This window comes from Chinchilla lanigera, unplaced genomic scaffold (assembly GCF_000276665.1).
Source record: "Chinchilla lanigera isolate Chin_1 unplaced genomic scaffold, ChiLan1.0 scaffold00181, whole genome shotgun sequence".
In the NCBI taxonomy this organism is placed as follows: Eukaryota; Metazoa; Chordata; class Mammalia; order Rodentia; family Chinchillidae; genus Chinchilla; species Chinchilla lanigera.
In genome coordinates, this window is record NW_004955582.1 from 348,555 (window position 1) to 371,900 (window position 23,346).

Sequence of the window (23,346 nt, forward strand, 5' to 3'; positions counted from 1 at the left end):
TGAAATGGAAGACATAAGGTATAAGAGGAGGATAAAGAGTAGGGCTGCAGGACTCTGTGAGACAGTCTGGTCAATTGAATCCTCACTGAGCATGCCATATTTAAGCAATGCCCTGAGGCAGAGCAGAGCCATCCTTGCCCACACTTGGGGAAGGAGCCCATGTGAATACCCTGAGGCAGGAATGTGCTAGATAGGGCCCCTAAGAATACAGGGGAAAATATTTTTTCTTAATATTATTGTGATGAATTCACAACTGATATTCAACTCATAACACCCAGCTGAACTGAGTAAACATGGTGCTGGGTGTGGGAGGACCTCCTGAGGATTGTTGTCAGTAGCATAAGAGGCAGAATTGGAGAAGAAGAAGAAAGGCTGTTGGGAGCTGTTGGTTCTTTTGGAGGAGCTTGTCATGCTGGTTTTCCTGATGAACTCAGCTGTTTTCATCTCCTGAGGAGCTCGGCACCTTGTTGGCACTGAGAATGTCTTTGGTTCACTTTGGGGGAACTCTGGTCCTCACTCTGAGCATTGCTTCCTGGCTCTGGAGGGGAAGATGGTGCATTGTTTAGTCTCCTGGAGAAGCTTGTTGTGTTGGCTTTACTGATGGGAACTCGGCTGTCTTCAACATCTGAGGAGTTCTGGACCTCACTGTTGCTGAGGATGGCTATGGTACTTTTCAAGGGAGCTCTGGTTCATATTTTGAGCGTTGCTTCCTGGCTCCAGTGTAGATCCCTCAGGCAGACTTTCTAGCTTCCACCAGTGACCTTTGGGCCTTCCCTGAGCAGATTCATGAAACGGGCCTGCATGAAACATTGTTACGGGCTCTAGGTCTTCAGCTGAGCTCATGCAGGACATTACCGTGGGATCCAGGCCTTCAGCTGGATTCTTTGGTCTTTATTGTGTGGAGAGATTTCCTGAACTCTCCTGTATATGATTCTTTGGGTGACTATAATAAATAATCTTATAAAATATGTGTGTTATATTATATTGTTCTCCTTTGCAAAACCCCACACCACGACAAAATTGGTACCGGGAGTGGGGCTATTGTTGTGATGTTGCCTGACCATGTGATTTAAGAGCCTTTAGAGTTAATTTGGAAAAGTTTTGAAAGGCTGGCCAAAGAGGCAGCCCTTGTATGCTGCAAACTATATTGGAAGCTCTGATTGGAGCCTGGAAAATCAGAGCACTCATGAAAATGCTACCAGTTAAGATGAAGCTCAGGAGGCTTCAATTGAGACAGACTGCACTGGCTGCTGGATCCCAGGTAGTATATTGTGCTTTGGCCAAAGTTGGTCCGCATTTTGCTTGTGTTTAGAGATATTGCCTGGTTGGCGAAAGAAAAATTTCAATGTAGTCTGTTGTTGGGATGGTAGCATGGTTACTGTTGAGAGCTTTTGGCCAGATCTGTGTTTGAAATTTAGAGTAAAGAGCCAGTAGAATATGAAACATTTGGCCAGAGGGGTGGCTGTAATGGAGCTTTGGGCTACAAGGTTGAAATAGAGCAGAACGTTGTTGTTAAAAACAGGACAATAGAAAAGTGAACTGAAGCCTTTCACCTGAAGATGAGTGCATTTAAATTGCAGGAGATCCCTCTTTTTCAGTCTTGCCATGCCTTGTTAAAAGTTAATGGGAAGTAATGACTGTGATTGTAATAGTTCTTTTCATACATTTTGTCTTCCTGCAGATTGTTTGTGTTTTTATATTAGGCCTTTCATCCCTTTGGATTTTATTTAGTACATGGTGGTACAGATGAGTCTGATTTTATCTTCTGCATGTGGACAGCCAGTTTTCCTGTCATCATTTGTCAAAGGGTCCCTCCATTTTTTTCTTGAGGACAGTGCCCCTTGGTGTAAATAAATCCACCTCCAAATCCGAGGTGATGTTTCAGTATTTCTGTTTGCCACTGCAATTGTCATAAACAGAATAAAACAGATATGCATTTTGCTTTTACACTTAATTTCTTTTACTATATTTCTAATTGCATATATGGTGTAAAACATGATTTTGGTGGCTTTTATACATTCCATTATAAATGTGTCATTGGTTTTGCACAAAAGTATTTTGCTCTTTTCCCTTAGATTGTTTCTAAATTTTTCTTAGTAACTGTGGAAGTAGATGACGGTGCAAATGGCATTTTGAGCATTTTAAAGGGTTTCAGATATTTCTAAAATGTTCTTTAAAAGGACTGTAACAAAGTTGCAGTTCTAACAAAAGTTTGTCAGTCTCCGTCTACAGTTTGCTGACAGCGTGACTCAATATATTTTATTTTGCTAGCTTGTAGTGTTAGTCAAGTATAGCTTTTAAAAATAATTTAAAAGTATGCCTTTCTTTGATTTTGAAAATTTTTCATTTATTTTGACTATTAGTTATGTGTGAATTTTCTGTTTGTATCATGTGATGTTTTCTGTTGGGATTTAAAATTTTTACTGATTTGAAAGCATTTCTTATATATTAGTTTCTGAGTGTAAAATTGTTTTTATAGGTCAAAAACACATTTCAACAACTTCATATGGTTCAGTTACAATGATTTATTTATTTTATTCATTATCAGTATTTTCCAAGTTAGTCTTTTGTTGCTTACTGCTGTTTTTATAGGCAAATGATAAGTTGAAGATTTTTATGTGGTTCCCTTTAGAATGCCTTTCCTTTGTAGTGTCTTCTGTTGCTTTCTTGCAGCTAAAGTTCTTCCCATCCCAAAGGAAGATAAATATTTTCATAGTTTCATATTTTAAAATTTAACTTTAGTATCCATCTAGAACTTTGTTTGAATATATTGTTAAGGCAGGGATCTGTTTACTGAAAGATGAGATGATTATTTCAGACTACTGAGCTAAACTATATTAATTTCATGTCTCATTGCTACAGTTACAAAATAATTATGTGTACTAGAACATAACATCTTTGACCTTGATTCTTTGAAAAGTATATTATCCTGTTGTCTGTTAACCAGTGTGTTTCAAGCACGACAAGTACTGCAGAGACCTTGGTTTAGTCAATGCTAGTTCTGCTTTTCTATTGGAAGCAACAGGTTACACAACGCTGGATTTAACTGGTGGCTCCTTTCAATTAAATTCTATCATTCTGAGGCTCTTATCTATCAACGTACATGGATGATTTTTTTTTATTTTAAAAATAAAAGGAGGAAAACATTAATAGACAACATTTTACAAAATAGTAAAAGAACAGTACAGACAATACAGAATTACAAACAAAGTGGTAGGAAATTAACAATGCTTGTTGTATTACATATTGATATCTTCAAAGTGGTTTTTCATGAAAACAGATAGAGACATGCAATATTGATCAATCAAGGACTCATTGACAGTTTCTTGCAGCAAAGAAATAGAAGACAGTAGAACAACTATGTTAACTATCCTGTATATACATACATACAAAATTTCTCTTTCTTTCCCTTCTCTTTTCCCACATCCCAGTTGCCCTTTACCCTTGAGAGTTTTCCTATCATTTCACAATGTCTATCATATCTCCTAGTTTAAATTAACTCTTTCAGGTTTTACACGAGTGAAACAGTGTGGTGCTTGCACATGCAGGTCTGATTTATTTCACTTACGAGTATGGTCTCTAGTTGTGACCATTTACTTATATATGGATGATATTGTTAAATAAAGTGTTTGCTAAGTAGAAATAATTTTTAAAACTCTTGATTTGCTGTGTACTTTTCCTCTTTGTATGTAAATTCCACATAACTTTAGGAGATACAGTATATCTATGTATCTATATTTATATCTATAATTCTTCCTTCACCTAAAGTCACTAAATGATAATAGTATATATTTATTTAGTAGTTCTAGAGGCTTGAGTCAAAGTCTGTGTCCATATTAGATGTTCTGGACAAATTTCAGTGATTCTAGTTTTTAAATCTTGTCTCAGTGTTTCTGTGAAGTAAAATTGTAATGTTAAATGAATTCATCTACAGTTTAAATTTTTGTTAGTTGATCTAAATTACATGAAGGTGTTCTGATGCCAATAATAAGAAAAAAGTAAATTGTTTAAGTTCTGTAATTACTTTCATTGTCCAGAAATTTTGGTGACATTTGGTAAGCTCTTTAAATGGAGAAAACCTCAGCTTCTTTCTTTCTTGTTTGGATGTCTCCAACACCAATAAAGAGTGCTTTGTCAGAGTCTGAAGCAGTATGTATATCCCCCATTTCCCAAAGTCTTCTAATTGGAATTCCAAAACATAATAGGTTCTGATAAATTTTTTAAGATAAATCCTTTCTATTTCAACTAACAGCTATTTATTTTATAAAACAATGGAATGAAATTGATTAATAGTAAACTATCCAATTTAAAGACTAAATAGATTTCTGTGTGGAGAGATACTTGCATGGGTTTATGCTGGCTTTCCTAGTTTATGGACCACCCTAAAGGTGAGTATGACATGGAAGTGGCTGTTTGAATTTGAAGAATAGGTGACTTCTCCTTTCTCTGAGAAGCCAAAGACCTGGCCTTTAACATTGTAAACATTCTAATAACATGTCCAAGCTGACCCCCACCGTGTGTGTGTGTGTGTGTGTGTGTGTGTGTGTGAGAAGAATTGTCTTGGGCCACATATCAAATACGTATTATAGTTCGCGTATATAATTCATAAAACTTCCTTTATTTTGTTAATTTATTTTAAAAATAAAAGAAGGAAAACATATTAACAAACAGACATCCATTTACAAAACAGCATAAGAACAATACAAGCAATAGAGAGTTACAGACAAAGTGGTAGGAAATTAACAGTGGTTGTTGTATTACGTAGTGGTATCTTCCAAGTGGTTTCTCAGGAAAGCAAATAGAGACATGCAAGGTTGATCAAATAATTAATCATTAACTGTTCCTTTCAGTAAAGTGATAGAAGTCAGTACAACTGTTAGCTATCCTGTATATACATACATGCATAATTTCCTCTTCTTTCTTTTTTCTTTTCCCTCACCCCAGTTGCTCTTTACTTTTGAGCATTTTCCTTTCATTTCACAGTGTCTGTTATACCTTCTAATTTTTATTCACTCTTTGAGGTTCTTACACTAGTGAGACAATACCTTGCTTACACAGGGAGGTATGGTTTAAAAAAAAAAAAAAAAACCTCCTTTAAATGCTATTATTATTTAAAATATTAGAAAAATGGGATGAGGGGACAACACTGGTTGGATGCTTGCCTGAGAACTCGGTGGGAATCCGAGAGCTTCCAGAGCTCTAATCCCTGGACCTTGGTTGGGGCTGGATGGCTGGAAGGAGACTCAGTGACTGCTCCAGGGAGGATCTGGGCTCCAAGAGCTGCAGTTAAAACTTCCTTGGCCACTAGGTGGCTTCAGTAGCTTTGAAAGTAAGGCTGGGGGCATATAGGTGCAGTGAGGGTTGCTGTTCACTATTTTAGGAAAATAATTTCATTTTCTGAAGTAGATGACAGGACAGTTCATACAAGGTAAAGATTTTGGGGAGTTCATCTAACCCCACTCTCTTATTTTAGAACTAACATTTAGAAGACTTTTCCAAGTCGACTCCTAGTCTAGTTCTCTACCTGCTGTGTAAATGACAAGTATTTGTTTTCATTCTGAGGCCACATCATGGGGCTGTCTGGCACTGACTGTACTGGGCCCTGGAAAAGGTGTACACAGGAATGCTGTGTTTAAGGCGGGCAGTGAAGTGGGCATTGGTGGTCCTTACAGGAAGGATGGAGCCACAGTTAACCCAGTTGAGCTTCTACATTAATGAGATAGCCATTTGTAGTGATCGAGAGTTGGGAGTTTAGACTTTGTATTTATGCAGAATAAGCCCAGGCTCCATCTCTTAACTGCTGTCTGTCTTCTGTTCCATTCACTGCTTCAGCAGCATTTTCATCTTTTATCTCACAAATACTGTCTATTATGTTTGATTAATAGTTAACCTTTAGAACAGTTTTGGAATATTTCTTTTTTTTTTTTTTTTTAATCAATGGCTACTGTAGAAAATGTAACTGAAACTAAGTCCTTCATCAACTCAAAATAACTTATTGTAAGGTTGATTTTTTTCCTGTGAAAGTTAAGGAAGAAGCAAAGACAGTATTCCTCTTACTTGTTTCCTATAGTAAGTTCAGAAGAATGTGGCAAGTTTTATTTTTAAAAATGACCTGTTAAAGTTACCCGCAGTCGCTATATTATGAATATAGTAGTAAAATAGAGGCTAGCGAGTGTAAGAGAAGAGGAAAGGATGGTATCTTAGGCCGTTTTGTGTTTTTATAACACAACACCAGAACCTGGGTAATTTATAAAGCAAAGAGAGTTATTTGGCTGAGGGTCTGGGGGGCTGCAGAGCTCAAGATCGAGGGTCCACGTGTGCTGAGGGGCTTCTTGCTGTGCTGTATGTGATGCACATAGGAAGGCGAGAGTGCAGCCCCAGGGCTCTGATAACCAGTGTTAGTCCGCTCACCAGGTGGAGCTTGGGCAGCTCACTCGTCACTCCAGAGGTCCCATTGTAACCCTGCTGCATTGGGATTCGCTTCCCCAGGCTTTGGGGGGCCACATTCCAGCCATAGCAGATGGGGAGGGACAGAGGTGACCAGGAGTGAAGAGTGGTGGAGAAACAGCTACTAAGCAGGACCGCAGGCTGTTTCCATGCAAGAGGAGGGCAGCAGAGAGGACAAACGCGAGGCCTGCAGGGTGTGAGAGTGAAGGGAGCAGGCCTGGAACCTGCATTGGGCCCAAGGGTGAAGAGGGGAAAGGATGGGAGCAGAGAAGTGTGCACATTTTTCTTTCAAGGCCTCCCATGGCGTCTCCAGCCTCCAGCCTTGTTCTGTCCCTGGGTCATCCTGAGTTCACCCCTAGCTTCCCCATGGTCCCCATGAGCTCCCTCCATGGACCACACTGCATGGCAGCATGGTGAGGGTCAGTAGCCTGTAGAGCAGAGTTTGCCCTATAGTCACAGCCCAAGTGCTGCTGTTAACATAATTTTTAAGGATTTGCCCCTTTTGTAAGGGATCTTAACATTGGGGAACTTATAAATGGTGTTTGAAATGTTTGAATTGTGGCTTTGTAGTAAAACTTTAAAAATACATACATAGTCATTTTCTTACGGGTATGTTAAAGCTGGATTGAGTAAAAATGTAGTTTGGCAGGACTTACTCCACTGAGACTTCTAATCAGCCCTCCTTTTCTCTCCCTTGCTGTAGTGACTTAAAGGGAGTCATAGTGACTCTCAGTGATGATGGCCACTTGCAGTGCTCCTACCTGGGGACAGACCCTTCCCTGTTCCAGGCTCCGAAAATCGAATCTAGAGAACTAAACTATGAAGAACTTGATGCAGAGCTAAAAGAGCTTCAGAAAATCATCAAAGATGTTAAATCACAAGGTACTGCATCTGCAGATTTTTATTATTTAATTTTAGTGTTCATTGTGAAGTTCACATTGTCTTGTATGTAGGGAAGGTTGTGCACTCATTAACTCATATTCTCCCCCAGGCTTCATTCAAGTCATGTTGCAGAAACGGTGTTGTTTAGTCTTTGTGCTTCCTATATATGGCTTCTGAAAAACATATTTGAAACATGCTTCTGTGTTTCAGGGATGGCCCTGTCCGATTTTACTCTTTAACTCTAAGAAAAAAAGTATTTCTTTGGGTAGTGGTTTTGACAATGAAGAAGCATTAAAGTTTAGAGTGGTCATTTATTAACTTCTAATATGCCTGAAAACATTTACTTGCCTCTTTTAAAAGAAATCAAAACAACACGAGTTACCACTTTGCTACTAAAAATGTAGTAGTTTGTAGCTTAGCAATGTAATTTATGTTTCAAGTTAATTAGCCCTCCAAATGGCGTGTAGCCTGTGATATGTTGGTTGTAATGATTCAGAGACTGATGATATTTTCAGTTCCTGAGTTTTGTATAACTCAATATTATCTTACTTTGAGAATCACAAGGGTATAATTTTATTGTAAATTAAAAGGAGAAACAAAACACCAATCCTGTAGTTTGAGTTGAACATATGAAAAGCATTACTTAAAGTTCTCTTTTCGGGTCAGGTAAAAGTATTTTTTAAATGAGAAAAAATATGGACTACTTTGACATAAAAGAAATGTTAAAGTAAGTAGGAATAATAAAAGAAACTGAGCATCAAAAGCCAACCAAAACAGTCTTAATCCTGATCCAGTCACTTTCCTAGATTTATGTATTTTTGAGTCTGTTACAAGATTATAGTTCTCTGGTTCTAAGGAACTGAGATGACATATTTTTAAAATATGAATATTAAAAATGGAGTTGTTATGCTTTGGCTTCACACGTTCTTTTAGACATTTTAAAAGTGAACCAATGAAACTCAGGCCTTTAAACCACCTCCAGTACTTAAAAACCTATTTGTTTTCAGCACCCTCATGTCAGATAAAGAATGGTTAAAATTGGATCTGTCATACCGTAATATACAAATTATTTTTGGTTCATGCTACCATTATTTTTGGGATTAATAGAAATATAAGCCTCATTTTATCATTTAAAAGTGTAACTGAGAAAGAGTGGCACATATATGAAGCATGAAGTTTGAAGGGTTTGTTAAATAATGTGGTTTTCACTCTAAAGTTTGTATCTTGAAGTTTTGCCCTTTCCATGAGCGTTGTGCTAATGGTATTTTCTTTTCAGCACTGGGGATTGAACCTAGGGTTTCTTCCATGCTAGGCCAATGCTGTACCACTGAGCTCCATTGCTAGCTCCTGATAATGGTGCTTTGATTAACATTAACTGTGTGTGAAATTTCTTCAAAAAGGCCATACAGCTAAAAGGTTTTTTCTTGGCCATCGTAATGATGCCCAGGAGTGAGAAGGTTTAGTCTGTTTTACTTTTCAGGACCTTAGTCCTTTTGTGTAGCTCAGTACAACTGCTAGTTAAACCCAGAATGTGCCCACATACTTGAGTGCAAAGTTCATTATTTATATTTCCTCAAACTTTAGTTAATTTTGGTATTGTTTTTTTTATGCTACCACCATTTGGTTTTATTCCTAAAAGAGAAATTTTTTAAAGAGAAAAGCTTATAAAGTATTTTATTTCTGGATCTGGAAAACAACTTAGTATTCTATACTCTTATAAATCTTTAGTATTATTTATTAAAATACCTGTATTTATATATGAAAGCACAAAACTTTTTTTTACAGATTATGAGAAGTTAAAACTCCAAAATTTTTGATGACTTCACTCATTAGAATGTCACTTATTTTAGTTATTTTAGTATGGTGGCTTTAACTTGTAAGAAAAGTTGACAGTCTTGTGGATTATGTTCTGTATTTAACAAGCTTTTTAAAACCCTTTCAAAGGAGGAATTGCTGCACAATTTAAAGTCAATTTAAAGAGTACATTCTCTTGTACACATGGTGTATATTATCTACAGTAATAAAAGTGTTTTGAAGCTGACTTTATGTGTATAAGTTATATTAGGAATGTGTGTTGTAAGCATGAAATTACAGCAATAATTTTTGTATGGCTTATGGATTCTGAAGCTTTTCATATTTAGCTCATTAGTATGAACCCTATCATTTTTGTCAGTGGTAGTCAACAGTATCCAGTATTAAGAACTTTTAGAGATAGAGCTTCCTTACAATTTGGACAACTGATTGCATTCGCTACCTGGGCTGTGTGGGAAGCACTAGGTGCATGATTTAAGACACTTACCACACACAGCTGTGTCTTCAGGAAGAGGGAGAGAACAGTGAGACATGGGTGTGTACATGAGGCTGTACCCCATTTGAAATTTGTCTGACAGTATGACCAAATTGATGTTTCCACTAAGTCCTGAAACCTTGGAACTTGGTAACCTTCTTCATTTAAGGTTATGGCTGGCTTCATGAGATGGAATACCTGAATTAGCAGCTTAAAACAGCATAGAGGTTCATTCCTCTCCAATGCACAAGAAGCCCATGATAGGGAGTCCAAGATTGGCTTGGCAGCTCCACGGTCATCTGGGATTCCATTTCCTGGATCCCAGGGTCAGCTGTTGGCCCAGGCTGGCTTTGGAACTTCTGTGCTCACATCTGCAGCTGAGTCAGCCCCTGACTGAGCTTTCCTGGAAGCAGCACCCTGAACAGCTCCTATTCACATCTCAGTGGCCAGTCCAAGTGGAAAAGTGGGTTGGGAAATTAAGTATTTTAGCTGAGTACTTTGTTGCTCTGAATAAAATTGTGCTTCTTTTAGTAAATAATTAGAGAATTAATGGTTATGATATGGGCAAGAGCAGCCTTTTGTATTATTATTATACTTAGAATTTCCAAGTATTTGTGGGAAGGTGTGGCAGTTGTGGATAGTTTCTTCTGGTAGCACATCTGTAGTGGCTTGTGTTTAGATGTCCCCCCCAAAGCTGGCCTGGAGAAGGCCTGGGAGGCCAGGCAGTGTGCTTCTGAAGGGAGATTGTGAGAAGCTGTGATTGTGAAGCTCCTGTGGTGATAGGTAGAATTTTTTCAGAGGCGGCTGGATCTAAAGTATGTGTTGACTCATGGTGCAATACTGGCATTAAGAATAAGTGATTACTAAATTGGTCCACCAATTGCTTTGGCACCAGCCTAATCCAGGTAGCCTAGATAGAGCATAAAAGGGGCAGAAAGATGCTATTAAGGTCTCTTGTTGCTTTGCCATCTTCTGGCCACCATGTAAAGATTTCTCTCTTGTTGCTTTTGCTATGTTCCACCACCATGAACAGTTGCCTATCTGCCACGTGCCACCCTGCTTTAGAGCTAGCCAATTATGCCTGAAACCTCTTGAAGCTGTGAGCTAAAGAAACCTTGCCCCTTTTAAATTTGGGTATTGAGTATTTTGTCTCAGCAATGAGAGAAAAGTAACTATGACAATTTGGTACTGGAGAAGTGTGGTTGTTGCTATGACACTACCTGGCCATATGACTCAGGAGCCTTTGGAGCTGGCTTATGGGAAGGGGAAGAATTAGGAAAGGTGCCCACGAAAAAGTAGAGCTGGAACACCTTGGGCTGTACTATATGGGAGATTCTGGTCAGAGCTCAGAAGACTAGAAAGCTGATAGAAATCCTGCTGGTAAAGACCAGGCTCAGGAGGTTTCTGCTGGGAAGAAGGACTCTATTGCCTGTTAGACTCCAGATAATCTGTGTTATAGCTTGGGAGAAAGTTTGCCTGCATTTTGCTTGTGTTCAGAGACTTTTCCTGAGACTAATATTAAGGGCAATGGACTAATAATCTTGCAGAAGAAATTTCAAGGTAGTCTAATGTAGCTTTTGCATGGCTGCTGTTGGGGGGTTTTAGCCAGATATATGTTGAGAATCAAGAGCGAAGAGGCAGGGAGAATGATTTAAAATGTTTTGACTTTGGCTAGGAAGGAAGCTTCAGTAAAGCTGTGGACTGCAAAGACAGAATTGAAGAGAGTTTGATTGCTGAGAAGGAACAGGAGAAAAGATAAGATGGCCTGAGGGCATCACAAGAAGCAGAAGGACTCATTCTTTGCAGCCTCAGTATTACAGCCTCAAAAGTAAAAGATTGCTTTGAGAAGAGAACCCCAGAGCACTCTGTTTCAGAATGGTGGGGACCTGGGGAAATTTGGTTCATTGCCACTGGACCCCTATAGCCAAGAGAAAAAAAAGCTTTGCTACTGCTTTAGTTGGTGGTAGACATTGATACCATACTAGTGGTGCTGGTTTTAGGTACATGCAGAATGCAAGATTTGTGGGGTCAGGAAGGCTTCCACTCAGATTTCAGAAGAAGGCCTGGGAGTCCAGGCAGTGTGCTGCTGAAGGGGGATTGTGGGAAGCTGTGTTTGTGAAGCAGAGGGTGCATTGGAGATCCTAGAAGTTTGGAAAAGCTAGGAATGTAGATTGTCTGAGGATAACTATAAGGAGGGAGCAGAGCTGGCCCCAGGAGAAGCTATTGAGAGCTACAACCTCCAGCAGTGCCATCACTTTTTGGAATTTACATCTAGCTATAGATTACCTTGGATGCTGCACATGGAACTACAGGAGTTAATATTTTCCCTGCCTGATGTTGAGCTTGCTTTGGTCCTGTATCTTTTTGAATAATAATGTTTATCTTGTGCCATTGTATGTTGGAAATGTTTTAATTTCCTTTTTATTTGCAAAGGGGCTTGCAGCTAAGAGTTTACCTTGTTTCTGAGGAAACTTTGGAGTCGAACTTTTCAGCATTGGTGAAACTGATAGGACTTTGGCAACTCTTGGAGATGGACTAAGTGCTGTTTGCATAAAGGGATATACATAAGTCTTTGGAGCGGGGGCCAGGGTCTAAATGTTATGGCTGTGTCTAGATGTCCCCCCAAAGCCTCATGTGGTCATAGATGGAGCTTATTCAGAGGTGACTGGATCTGGAGTATGTGATTGATTCATGGTAGAATGCTAGGAACAAGAATGGGTGATTACCAAGTCAGTTTACTGATTGGTTTGCTGTTGCCCTAATCCTGGTAGCCTAGATGGAGTATAAAAGGGGCAGAAATATGCTTGTAAGTTCTCTTGTTGCTTTGCTAGCTTCTGGCCACCATGAAAAATTCTCTCCCTTGTTGCTTTTGCTGTCTTGTCCCACCATGAATGGTTCCCTGCTGCTGTGTACTACTATGCCTTGGAGTCAGCCAATTATGAACTGAAACCTCTACAAACTGTGAGCTAAGTAAACCTTTCCCCTTTACCTTTGGGTGTCAAGTATTTTGTCTCAGCAATGACAAAAAAGTAAATAACATCTTATTTATATGACATCATCCATTTTAGTTATCTATTTTCAGTGTTTTTATGTTTCCTCTTAGGGTCACAAGGTGACCTAAGCAGTTCCAGGTTTAGAATGCAGATATGATTTCTGGAAAGAAGGCTGTTTTCCCCAAGTCTCCCTCTAAGTAGGGAGGAACCACTTTCCCAGAAGCTGTGCCAGTGCTGTCCCTCCCAACTTCTTTACCTCTGCTTTATCAGGACTAATACTCATGTGCATGCCAAAAACCTCTAATGTCAGTGAAATGGAATGACCCTAGAGGCTGGAAGAGGTGGTTTTCTCTGAAATGGAGTTGAGTACTGCAACAAAATTAGGACTCTGCCATAATGAGGAAGGAAGAAAGAATGGATGTTATGTAGGCAGCCAGTTATCTGATGTAGGTCTGTACACATATGCATGTATACATACACACATATATGTGCATCAATATAAATTATGTTATTTATTTAGGATCTCTGTTATTTGTTGTTATGGTTTAAATATAGTGTCCCCAAAGACTCATGGAGCCAGGGCTTGATCTCTAATGAAGCAGGGATCAGAGAAGTGATGGGCCCTGAGGGCTGTAACTTCATTAATGGATTAATCTACCCAACGTTGAGACAGGGAATGATGGAAAGAGGAGCTGGGGCTTCATTGGAAAGAGCTGATGAGGGGGTGTGACTTTGGGAACAATATTTGTTCCCACTTGTCTGCTTCTCTCAACCATTTCTCTGCTTCCTGGCTCTCAAGAGGTGAGCAGTTGTCCCCTGTTGTCATGCACTGACATTTCTGCTGTGACATTTCTGCCTTAGAGCCATCCATGGACTGAATCCCTTGAAATTGTGAGTCAAAATAAACCTTTTTTCTTCCGTGCTTTTCACGTCAGATGTCACAGCAATGATCAAGTAACATACTTGTTTATAATATCCCATTATGCACCAAAAGTATATTTAAAATTATGAAAATAGCATGTGTGGATTAGTCTTTTTGTTGTTGTAATTAAATGCTTAGAGCTTGGTACTTTATAAAGAATCAAGGTTTACTTAACTCACCGGTCTGGAGGATGAAGGGCATGGCACCAGCATCAGCTCAATTCTGTTGAGGATCTCAAGGCGTATGGTATCACAGTGGCTGAGGTGTGTGTAGAGGGAGAGTTCACAAAGAGAGAGAGAAATGTGGGCCTGGGGGGTAGTCCTGCCCTTTTAATGACTTCCTTCTTGCAAGAGCTCACCAGTGTCCCACAAGAGCTCCATCATCCTTCGAAGGGCAGTGCCTTTAGTGACTTGAGGACCTCTCACCTGGCCCAAGCTCTTTAAGTTCCCCTGGCCTTACCAGCACCACACTGGGGATCAAGCTCCCAGCCCTGAACCTGTGGGGAAAGACTCAGGCTATATCCAAACTATAGCAATGCATATAGTGAAGGTGATTCAGATTGGAGTGACAGCATAGACAATGAAAAGAGGCTCTCTTTCCACCTCAGATGCTAGGTCCACTTCTTACAGGAAACTTTTTTTCAGATTTTATATGTGTAATCAAATATGGAAACATCACAGTGAAAGCCATCAATTAACACGAGTCAGTTTTTGTAATAAAAACTTAAAAGAGTTGTGTATTCTACAAAACATTCAGGTTTATGAACTTGGTTTCTCACACATGTATCATTTTACTTTACCATTTCTCAATAGATACAAGTATTTGTTTTAATTTAAAAAAATAATAGCAGAGAACCTCCTTGGGCATGTCTATGAGTGTTGGATAAATTCTTGGAAGTAGAATTATTAAATCACAAGATAGGTATATTTTACATGTTCATAGTTAAAGGCAGTTTACCTTTAAAAGAGTTGTACTAATTTGGGCTTTCACTAATAGTAAAGGAGAGAATGTTAAAATTACCAAGGCCTAAAAAAGTTTAAAAAAATAATTACCAATGCCGATGAGTCAGTGGCTCAAATCTTAATTAATATGTTTTTAAAAAGATAATTTTTCTTTATAGTATTGTGGAGAGAGATAGCATCAAGCTTTTAATTCTGTAATACATCTTTTTTTTCTGAGACAGGGTCTTGCTGTGTATTTCAGGCTTTGAACTCAATGTGTAGCTCAGGCTGGCCTTTAACTCATGGTGATCTTACTGCCTCAGCCTCTTGAGTGCTGGTATTATAGGCATGCACCACTATGCCTAGTTGTAATACCTTAATTTTTTTTAATTTGTGTTTCTGAGATTGTTTGTTGCTATAGGTTAAAGACAAACATTTAAATAAAAATAAAATGTAAACAGCAGGTTTTACTTTATAATTCAACATATATACCTGTGTATGTTTTTTAAATTGCAGGTGTTTGGCCAATGACTGAGAGAGAAGATGACTTAAAAGTTTCTGCTGCGGTTTCTCCAAGCTTGGATTCAGTGTCTGTAGGTATATTTGCATATTTGAAATTGGGATAACAATGTATTAGCTTAAACTCTGGGCATCCTAGTAGAAACTTGGGGAAAGATAACAAATTTGAGGCTCTGCCTTTCTGGGTTAAATGTAGTTCCATTTTTATTAGCTTTTTGGCAGGATTTCTGTTTAAAAAAGAAGTGAAAGGAGCAATAGAAAAGCTTCTTGCCCTTGTTCTGAGTCTACTTGTTGAAAAAAAAGAAAACTCCTCAGCACCATAGCATTGAGTTAATCCTAATCTAGATAAATAACACCCATCCCACAGGATTATATAGGAGGTTGAATGAAATAATGTTTGTAAGTGGCCCAGTGCAGGGACCGATGATTTATGATTTAAATACATTGTAGCGACCATGGTAGAGTAATTTAAAAGTACAAATAGTTGCTCTAGGGACTATTTCTCCCTTCATTTTTGTCTATGCCACCCAAAATAATATTCTCATCTGCAAAATGAGAGTAAGAATAAAATATATTTTGTTGAATTGTTACGATAATTGTCATTTTCATCATTAAATTGCTTTTTACATCCTCCAGAATCATCATTGTCACATTGCCAGGATCTACACCGTACACTTGTCTCGTTCACCTCTGTGTCCTTACTGCTTACCACATAGTGGTAGCTAAGTACCTTTTACTGTGTGAATGAATGAAACCGAGACAGGAAGGTTGAGGAGGGACTATTCTTGGTTTAACTGCATCTCATTGTTCAGTCTTCGTGAGAACTTGTTTGGCTGTTAGGTTGTGTCTGTCGAGTTGGCCTGAGGTTTGAGCAAAATTTATTAACTTTATCTGTGTCTATGCTCAAGGTCGATGAGGTTAGGGTAGTGATTATTGCACTTATTTTGCCATATTTAGGATTCCTATCATATAAATCTGCCTGGGAAATGTCCCTGATATTTAAGTATGAGAGCATACTTAAGTAATCATGAGTCTTTAAAGATTAATCTCAGTACAGATAGACCATCCAAATTGTGATAAAGATCATGCTCCCATTATTTTAGTGTGGTAAGTCTAGTACACTTGAAAAAGTTGGCCTCTGTATGAGAGAGACATCATCCAGCTGGGTCACATAGTGCAGCTCTGCTCTGGACTTGCTCCTTAGCACTCACCAGTTCTTCTGCTCCCTGAGGGAGCTTTCTGAGGGGAGTGTTTCTGCTTAGCCGGCTGAGAATTGTACACCCATTTTCTTGCTGTGAAAATGAGTCTTTTCCCCCACCTCTTGAGCAATTTATATAATTTTTCTTTTTGATTCTCTTAAGCAAAGGCTGGAGGAATTCCTTTTCTGTGTTTTTTAGGATAAATTTTGGTCTTGTTAGGACAAGGCCTTATGTGGAAGTGCTATATTGTAATGTATATTTTCCTGCTGGTAACCTGGTGTGCTGGTTTCTCTTAGCTAGGTGTGTTGGTTTGGGATTTTTGCAAGGGGAACAATATAATACAGGATACATATTTTATAAGATTATTTATAATAGTCACACAAAGAATCATATAAAAAGAGAGTGCAGGAAATCTGTCCACACACTATAATGACCAAAAGAATCCAGCTGAGGGCCTGGATCCCATGGAAATGTCCTGCATGAATCCAACTGAAGACCTAGAGCCTATATCAGTGTCTCCCGTAAGTCCAGCTGGAGGCCTAGAGACCATGACAAGGTCTCCTGCAGGCCTGTTTCACGGATCTATGTTGGTAAGGCCCCAAGGTCAGTGGTGGAAGCTAGAGAGTCTATACCAGTGAGATGAAGGATCTTTGCTAGTAGGCTGAGGGATCTGTACTGGAGCCAGGAAGCAATGCTCAAAGTTAGAACCAGAGCTCCCTTGAAAAGTACCATAGCCATCCTCAGCAACAGTGAGTTCCTGAGCTCCTCTGATGATGAAGAAAGCTGAGTTCCAATCGGGAAAGCCAACATGACAAGCTTCTTCAGGAGACTGAGAAGCACACCATCTTCCCTTCTGGATCCAGGAAGCAGTGCTCAGAGTAAGGACCAGAGCTCGCCCAAAGTGCACGGAAGCCATTCTCAGCCACAACAAGGTGCCGAGCTCCTCAGGCAATGAAAATAGACAAGTTCATCAGGAAAGCCAGCATGACAAGCTCGTCCAAGAAAACCAACAGCTCCTTACAGCTTCTAACAGCACCCAACAGCTTCTACCAGCTCCCAACAGCTTTAAAACTTCTTCTTATGTAGTTCTGCCTCTTGTGCTACCTGCAACAATCCTCATCTGGCCCTCCCACACCCAGCACCATGCTGGTTCAGTTCAGCTGGGTGTTATAAATTGACCACCAGTTGTCAATCCACCACAATCCACCCCTGGTCAATGGATAACCATACATATTTCCTTAATCCATATTCTCTAGTGGCAGATTTGTGAAAGTTAACATGTCCTGGTCTATTTAGATTTACTATAACTGTATAATTTTTTTTGCAGTCATTTCTGCACCAAAAGTCATTTCTGCACCAAAAGTCATTTCTGCACCAATATTTGAAGGATGACCAAAATTTAAGATTAAAACACAATACTTTGATTCATTAACCTGATTACAAATATAGACCTAAAAAGAACATAAAAACATATTAAAGGACTATTACAATCACAGTCCATACTTCCCATTAATTTTTATAATGCATGGCAAGACAACAAAACAGGAGCCTCCTGTAATTTAAATATACTTTTATCTTCAGATGAAAGACTTCAGTTCATTTTTCCATTGTCCTGTTGTTTAACAACTACGTTCTCCTCTATTTCATCCTTGAAGCCCAAAGTTCCACTAGAGTCTCTCCTCTGGCCAAATATTTCATATCACTCTGTTGGCTTTTCACTCTTAATTTCAAACATACATTCAGCAGAAAGTTCTCAGCAGTTACCATGCCACCATCCCAACAATAGACAGCATTGAATTTCTTCTTTTCCCAACCAGGCAGTATTTCTAAACACAAGCAAAATGCAGACCAACTTTCTGCCAAAGCACAATATACTATCTGAGATCCAGCAGCCAATGCAGTCCTCTTTAATTGAGGCCTCTCGAGCTTCAACTTAATAGGCAGCATTTCCACAAGTACTCTGATTTTCCAGGCTCCAATCAGAATCTCCAGTGTAGTTTACAGCATACAAGGGCTGCCTCTTTGGCCAGTCTCTTAAAACTTTTCCAGATGAATTCTAAAGGCTCTTAAGTCACATGGCAGGCAATAGTACAACAATGACCCCCCCACCCCCAGTACCAATTTTGTTATGTTTGGGGGTTTTGCAAGGAGAACAATTTAATACAGGACACATGTTTTATAAGATTATTTATAATAGTCACCCAAAGAATCATATAAAAAGAGAGTGCAGGAAATCTGTCCACACACTAAAGACCAAAGAATCCAGCTGAGGGCCTGTATTCCATGGAAATGCCCTGCATGAATCCAACTAAAGACCTAGAGCCCATGACAATACCTCCCATGAGTCCAGCTGGAGGCCTAGAGACCATGACAAGGTCTCCTGGGGCCTGTTTCACAGATCTGTGCTGGTAAGACCCAAAGGTCAGTGGTGGAAGCTAGAAAGGATATGCCAGTGATATGAAGGATCTGTGTTAGCAGGCTGAGGGATCTGCACTGGAGCCAGGAAGTGATACTCAAAGAAAGAATCCTTTGAAAAGTACCACAGCCATCCTGAGTGCCAGTGAGATCCTGAGCTCCTATGATGATGAGGAAAGCTAAGTTTCCCATCAGGAAAGCCAGCATGAAAAGCTCGTCCAAGAGAGCCAACAGCTCCTTACAGCTTCTAACAACACCTAACAGCTTCTTCCAGCTCCCAACAGCCTCATGACGTTTTCCTCTGCCTCTTATGCTGCTGGCAACAATCCCCAGGTGGGCCTCCAACACCCGGCAACACACTAGTTCAGTTCAGCTGGGTGTTACAAGTTGACGACCAGTTGTCAATCCACCACACTAGGTGTGTCCTTCCAGCTTTATTTTCCCTGTGTTCCTATTCTTTCCTTGAGAGATTTTTAAAGAGTATCATATTCATCCCAGTGGAAAACATTAACCCAGCAATTTATGTGGTTGTGGTGCCATGATGTCCTGTTACAGCCATTTCTCTCTGGCTATCTATCATTTATGTTCCCAAAGAATTACTGTCTAGGTGTTTAGGCGTGTACTGAAAAGAGCAGGAAACAGGAGATGTTGGTTTCTCTTCTAGGTCTGTGGCAGCTCCACGTGAAACATTTCCTGGGCTTTAGCAATATATTGATGGGGCAAAAAGCCTGGATTAATATTTTGTTTTAAGTCATTGTTATGAAAGCATATATCTCCAAAACAGAAATATAATTTATCTGAGAATGGCATCTTTTGTAGAAGAGACAAGCATTCCCTGTTGATGTACCACTCTTCCTGTACCAAGTTATAAGGAATATTTGCCGTATTGTGGTATGAGTTCTATGAGAAGTAGCAGTTGACATTAGGTGATCCAACCTGATGCTCACACAGAGGGTATGGAATTAGTTTATGACATACACTGGTACAAAAAGTGTGCTCCCATTTTCATTTTGTAGGTGCAAAGCCACTCAGTCTCTGTATCATTAACTATATGTCTTAGATTCTTCTTATTCATCTGAATTAACCTGAAGTTTTTTGGAGTTGAAAAAATGCAAACACCTAAACTAGTTGCATAATGTTTAACTAGAAAATACAAGGAGGGAGCTTCTCCCTCATAATGTAAAGAACAAATGATTAGAATTAATACTTTTAACGTTTCAGTAAATTGGGAATTACAATGGATTGGTAAAATGTCTTCCTTTTGACTTGGGAATTTTGAAGATTAACTTATAACTTTCCACATAAAGGCACCCAGAAAGCCACAATGACTCTTTTTTGGTGACTAATAAAATATTTTTATTTCATTTTAGTTGCTGTGATTGGTAACACATATTCTTTGTATACTATAATGGGGTTCACTGTTATGTTTCGATACATGACACACATTGACTCTTAATTTTGTCTTTAGGGATAAATCCTTTATAGTTATTTCCCTACTTGACAGTGGGAAGTGTACATTGTACACTGGGTTGACTTCTTGGTGGATAATATTGAAATCATTCTTTTCTCCCTTCGCTTCTCAATTCTGTGTCTACAGCAAGCCACTGATGCTGATGTCGGAACTGACCTTGTCCCTTCCATCACAGTGAAGGTATTGTACCAGGGTTACATGGTAATATGCAAACCTTATTACATATTTCATCATGTCTGTCACTTTGTTGCTACCCTGGCAGTAGCTTATGGAAAAGTAAAATAAACACTTGGAATTTTAGGTTTTCTTCAGCTGTGGGTAGTAAATGGAAAGCCTTCATTGTTATCTGCAAATATAGAACTGAGAGTTGCATTTATAGTAATATGCACATAATAGAAACAATTATTATGACTGTTGCCTACCTTTATTTAAATGTGTAGCATGATCCAAACTTTTGCTCTAGAAATAAAATTAGGATTTTAAATCTGATCAGGAAATAATGTCATCCCCATTCACAACAGACCAGCCAGTCGATGTTAGGCGTCGTGTGGGGCAGACTGTGAAATGATACTGGGAAGTGCACGAATGCTGGTAATATCACTCTTCCATGTGTGGTTATGTGTGTGTTTGGATAGCATTCCCAGCCATTTATCTGCCATAACATTAGCTTTAAATGGATATATTTATAGCAAGAAAGTATTAAATGAAGAAGCCACAAAGTACAGTAGTGACAAATTCATGGTTCTGGAAAAATAGAATTTGAAGGGTGTGGTTTTGGTTAAGCCTGTCACTGAAGAATTTTGGAACTAGAAATCAAATGCAGAACCCTCTGAAGGCATTTAGATTAAAGTGTGGTAATCATTCAGCATGTTATTAAGCTGAAAATACTTATCACTGCCCAGAGCAGAGATGCCAGGAAAAGCTGTGGATTTTGGCGATTTGCTTAGTTAAAACTTGGATGAGGCTTTCTATTTTCTTAGACTATGGGCTGCTGCCCTTGGAGTAGCTCCACAGAGCACAGGCTTCACCAATTGTGTTTGCATCTACTGGGCCCAGCAGGTGGCCCAAGTGTGATATCTGGTCAGAGTTGAAGGGAGCCCAATTTTGTAACAGTTTCCTAAGCTAATTTTCTTTTAATTCTTGCCACTGGAAACAAGGGTGGTCTTTCTCCAGTTTGCCTTTCCTCATACAATCAAATGCTCTATCTCATTAATGCTTTTGTGTCTCCAAAGATATTAGTGGCAAGAAATCAACACTTAAGGGAAAAAGTAACTGCTGAGTTCCAGGAATGATCCATACTTTTGTGTTGGGAAACCTCTCATACCAGTGTAATGATGTTGTTTAGGCGCGTACATATTCAGGTGCACACTGTAAATTGCAGAAAGAAATCCTGTGCCTAAGTCAGATAATATTGCTTATGCTGCCCTTTCTGAGCCCAGTCAGCCAGGAGATACTGCTATAGGTAAACACACTCCTCTTTCTGTGCAATTCTTAGAGTTTCCTAGCCACCTTAAAATCATGGCAGGATACTGCTGGGAAATTCTCCTCCATTAGTGAAATTTACTATATTTGAGAATGCCTGAGTCACAGCTTTTTCTCATTGCCACTGTGAAAGCAGGAAAAACAATGCAGGATACCACGACTGCATGGAACTGGCTGGACCCACACTAAAAACACAACGGTTTCCTGAACCTGACAGTTTCTATGCACATTTCTGCTGGAAATCTCTCTCCTTATGGCCCTTTGTAACAACAGCATCCAAGATGTGTAACCGTGAAAGTTTCCATCATAATTTCTGTTAATTGGGGAAAAATTTTCATCTGTTCCCAGTGAATGAAGATGTGGCTACCTTGAGTATGCATGCATGATGTGTGTCCATCAATTCCAGGTGGCAAGGTGGAGTGGCTGCTCATATCTGGTCTTTCACGTCATATTTATATATCTAGGACAAAAACTTGGCATTATATTTCCTAAGGATTATATGTTATTTTGTTAGAAGCAGAAAGTAGCATGGAAAATTCTCATATTGACATTTAATATTTTCTTAATTATTCTTATTTTCTTTATATTGTCATAGTTCTTTTCCTCTTAAAATGTGAGGTTTATGATCTTGCCAAGTTTTTAACTCTTTTTTGGCTCCAGCACAGCTATCCTTTGTTACTGCAGTTATTTTTTATCACATCTCTTTGATTTGTGTTTTAATGCTTTTAATAGTGCCCAACACATTGTTGGGATTCAGTAAGTCTATATATGGGAGCTATCATGTTTGTGAGTGTAGTCTAAACACAAATCCCCTTGTAACAGTGTAAAACTGTGATTTTATCTAAGTAGATGTCATTACAACATGGTCAGAATATCTGTTCCTTTACAAACAGCTTATTACTATTTCAAGGTGTTTTCATTTTCACTTTGAGCTCTGGTTGTCATTTTTAGCTCCCTAGCTCTTTATTGACTCAGTGGTCTGGGACATGTTAAATAACATGTCCAAACTTCTATTTTCTATTCTGTACCTCCAAACTTCTATTTTCAAACTGAAAATGGGTATCTTTTTCATCTGTAAAATTATTTTGAGATTTAACCACAGTTGGTGGAAAAGATATGGGCCCTGAATTCTGACACACAGCAGTTAAACCGTGGTTCTCCCCTTATAATCAGGGTGGCATTGGACAAATTACTTGACCACTCTGAAGCACAGTGCTGTCTTCTATAAAATGGTGTTGATAACGCTTATTTCACCCTGTTGTGAATGTGAAAGAGGATAATGTGCATATGTAACTTATTAGTGTGATTGCATAATTATAGAAGGCTGCAGATGACTATGATTATTAATATTATTAACTTTATTTAAAGTACACATAGAGACTAGCATTATCTTACTGTGAATAATAAAATACTTAAATTTTGTTCTGTTTAGTGGAGTAGATATTTGGAAGAAGGTTGTCTGAACCACTTGTATGGTTTTTTTCTTGACAAGGTGTTATGCTGTTCACAGCACTGTCAGATGTCATTGAGGAAGTTTTGCTTGTGACTTGCTGATTTTTTCATGTACTACAAAAGTTTACAAAATAAACCAGTGATTCATTGTTAATTTGCTGTTTATCATATTTGTTTGCATCAATAATTTTTAAAAAAGATTTTACTTTGCATATCAAAATTTTTATGCTTAATCTATTTTTAAATTGTATAAAATACTTCACTTAAAATTAATACGCTTACTATGTGTATATAAGGTTTTCAAGCCTATTGCAAATTCTTGTATTTTTTAAATAT

General features: G+C 38.8%; 1 protein-coding gene across 1 annotated transcript in view; it reads left to right on the forward strand.

Moving 5' to 3' along the window:
- Bbs9 (Bardet-Biedl syndrome 9) overlaps positions 1 to 23,346 on the forward strand; it is a gene marked incomplete in the record, with an annotated part of 405,589 nt that overhangs the window by 125,629 nt on the left and 256,614 nt on the right. Inside the window, 3 exon segments of the mRNA XM_013509769.1 lie at positions 7,151 to 7,329; positions 14,989 to 15,065; positions 20,203 to 20,256. Of these exon segments, the coding sequence (XP_013365223.1) occupies positions 7,151 to 7,329; positions 14,989 to 15,065; positions 20,203 to 20,256 (310 nt within the window).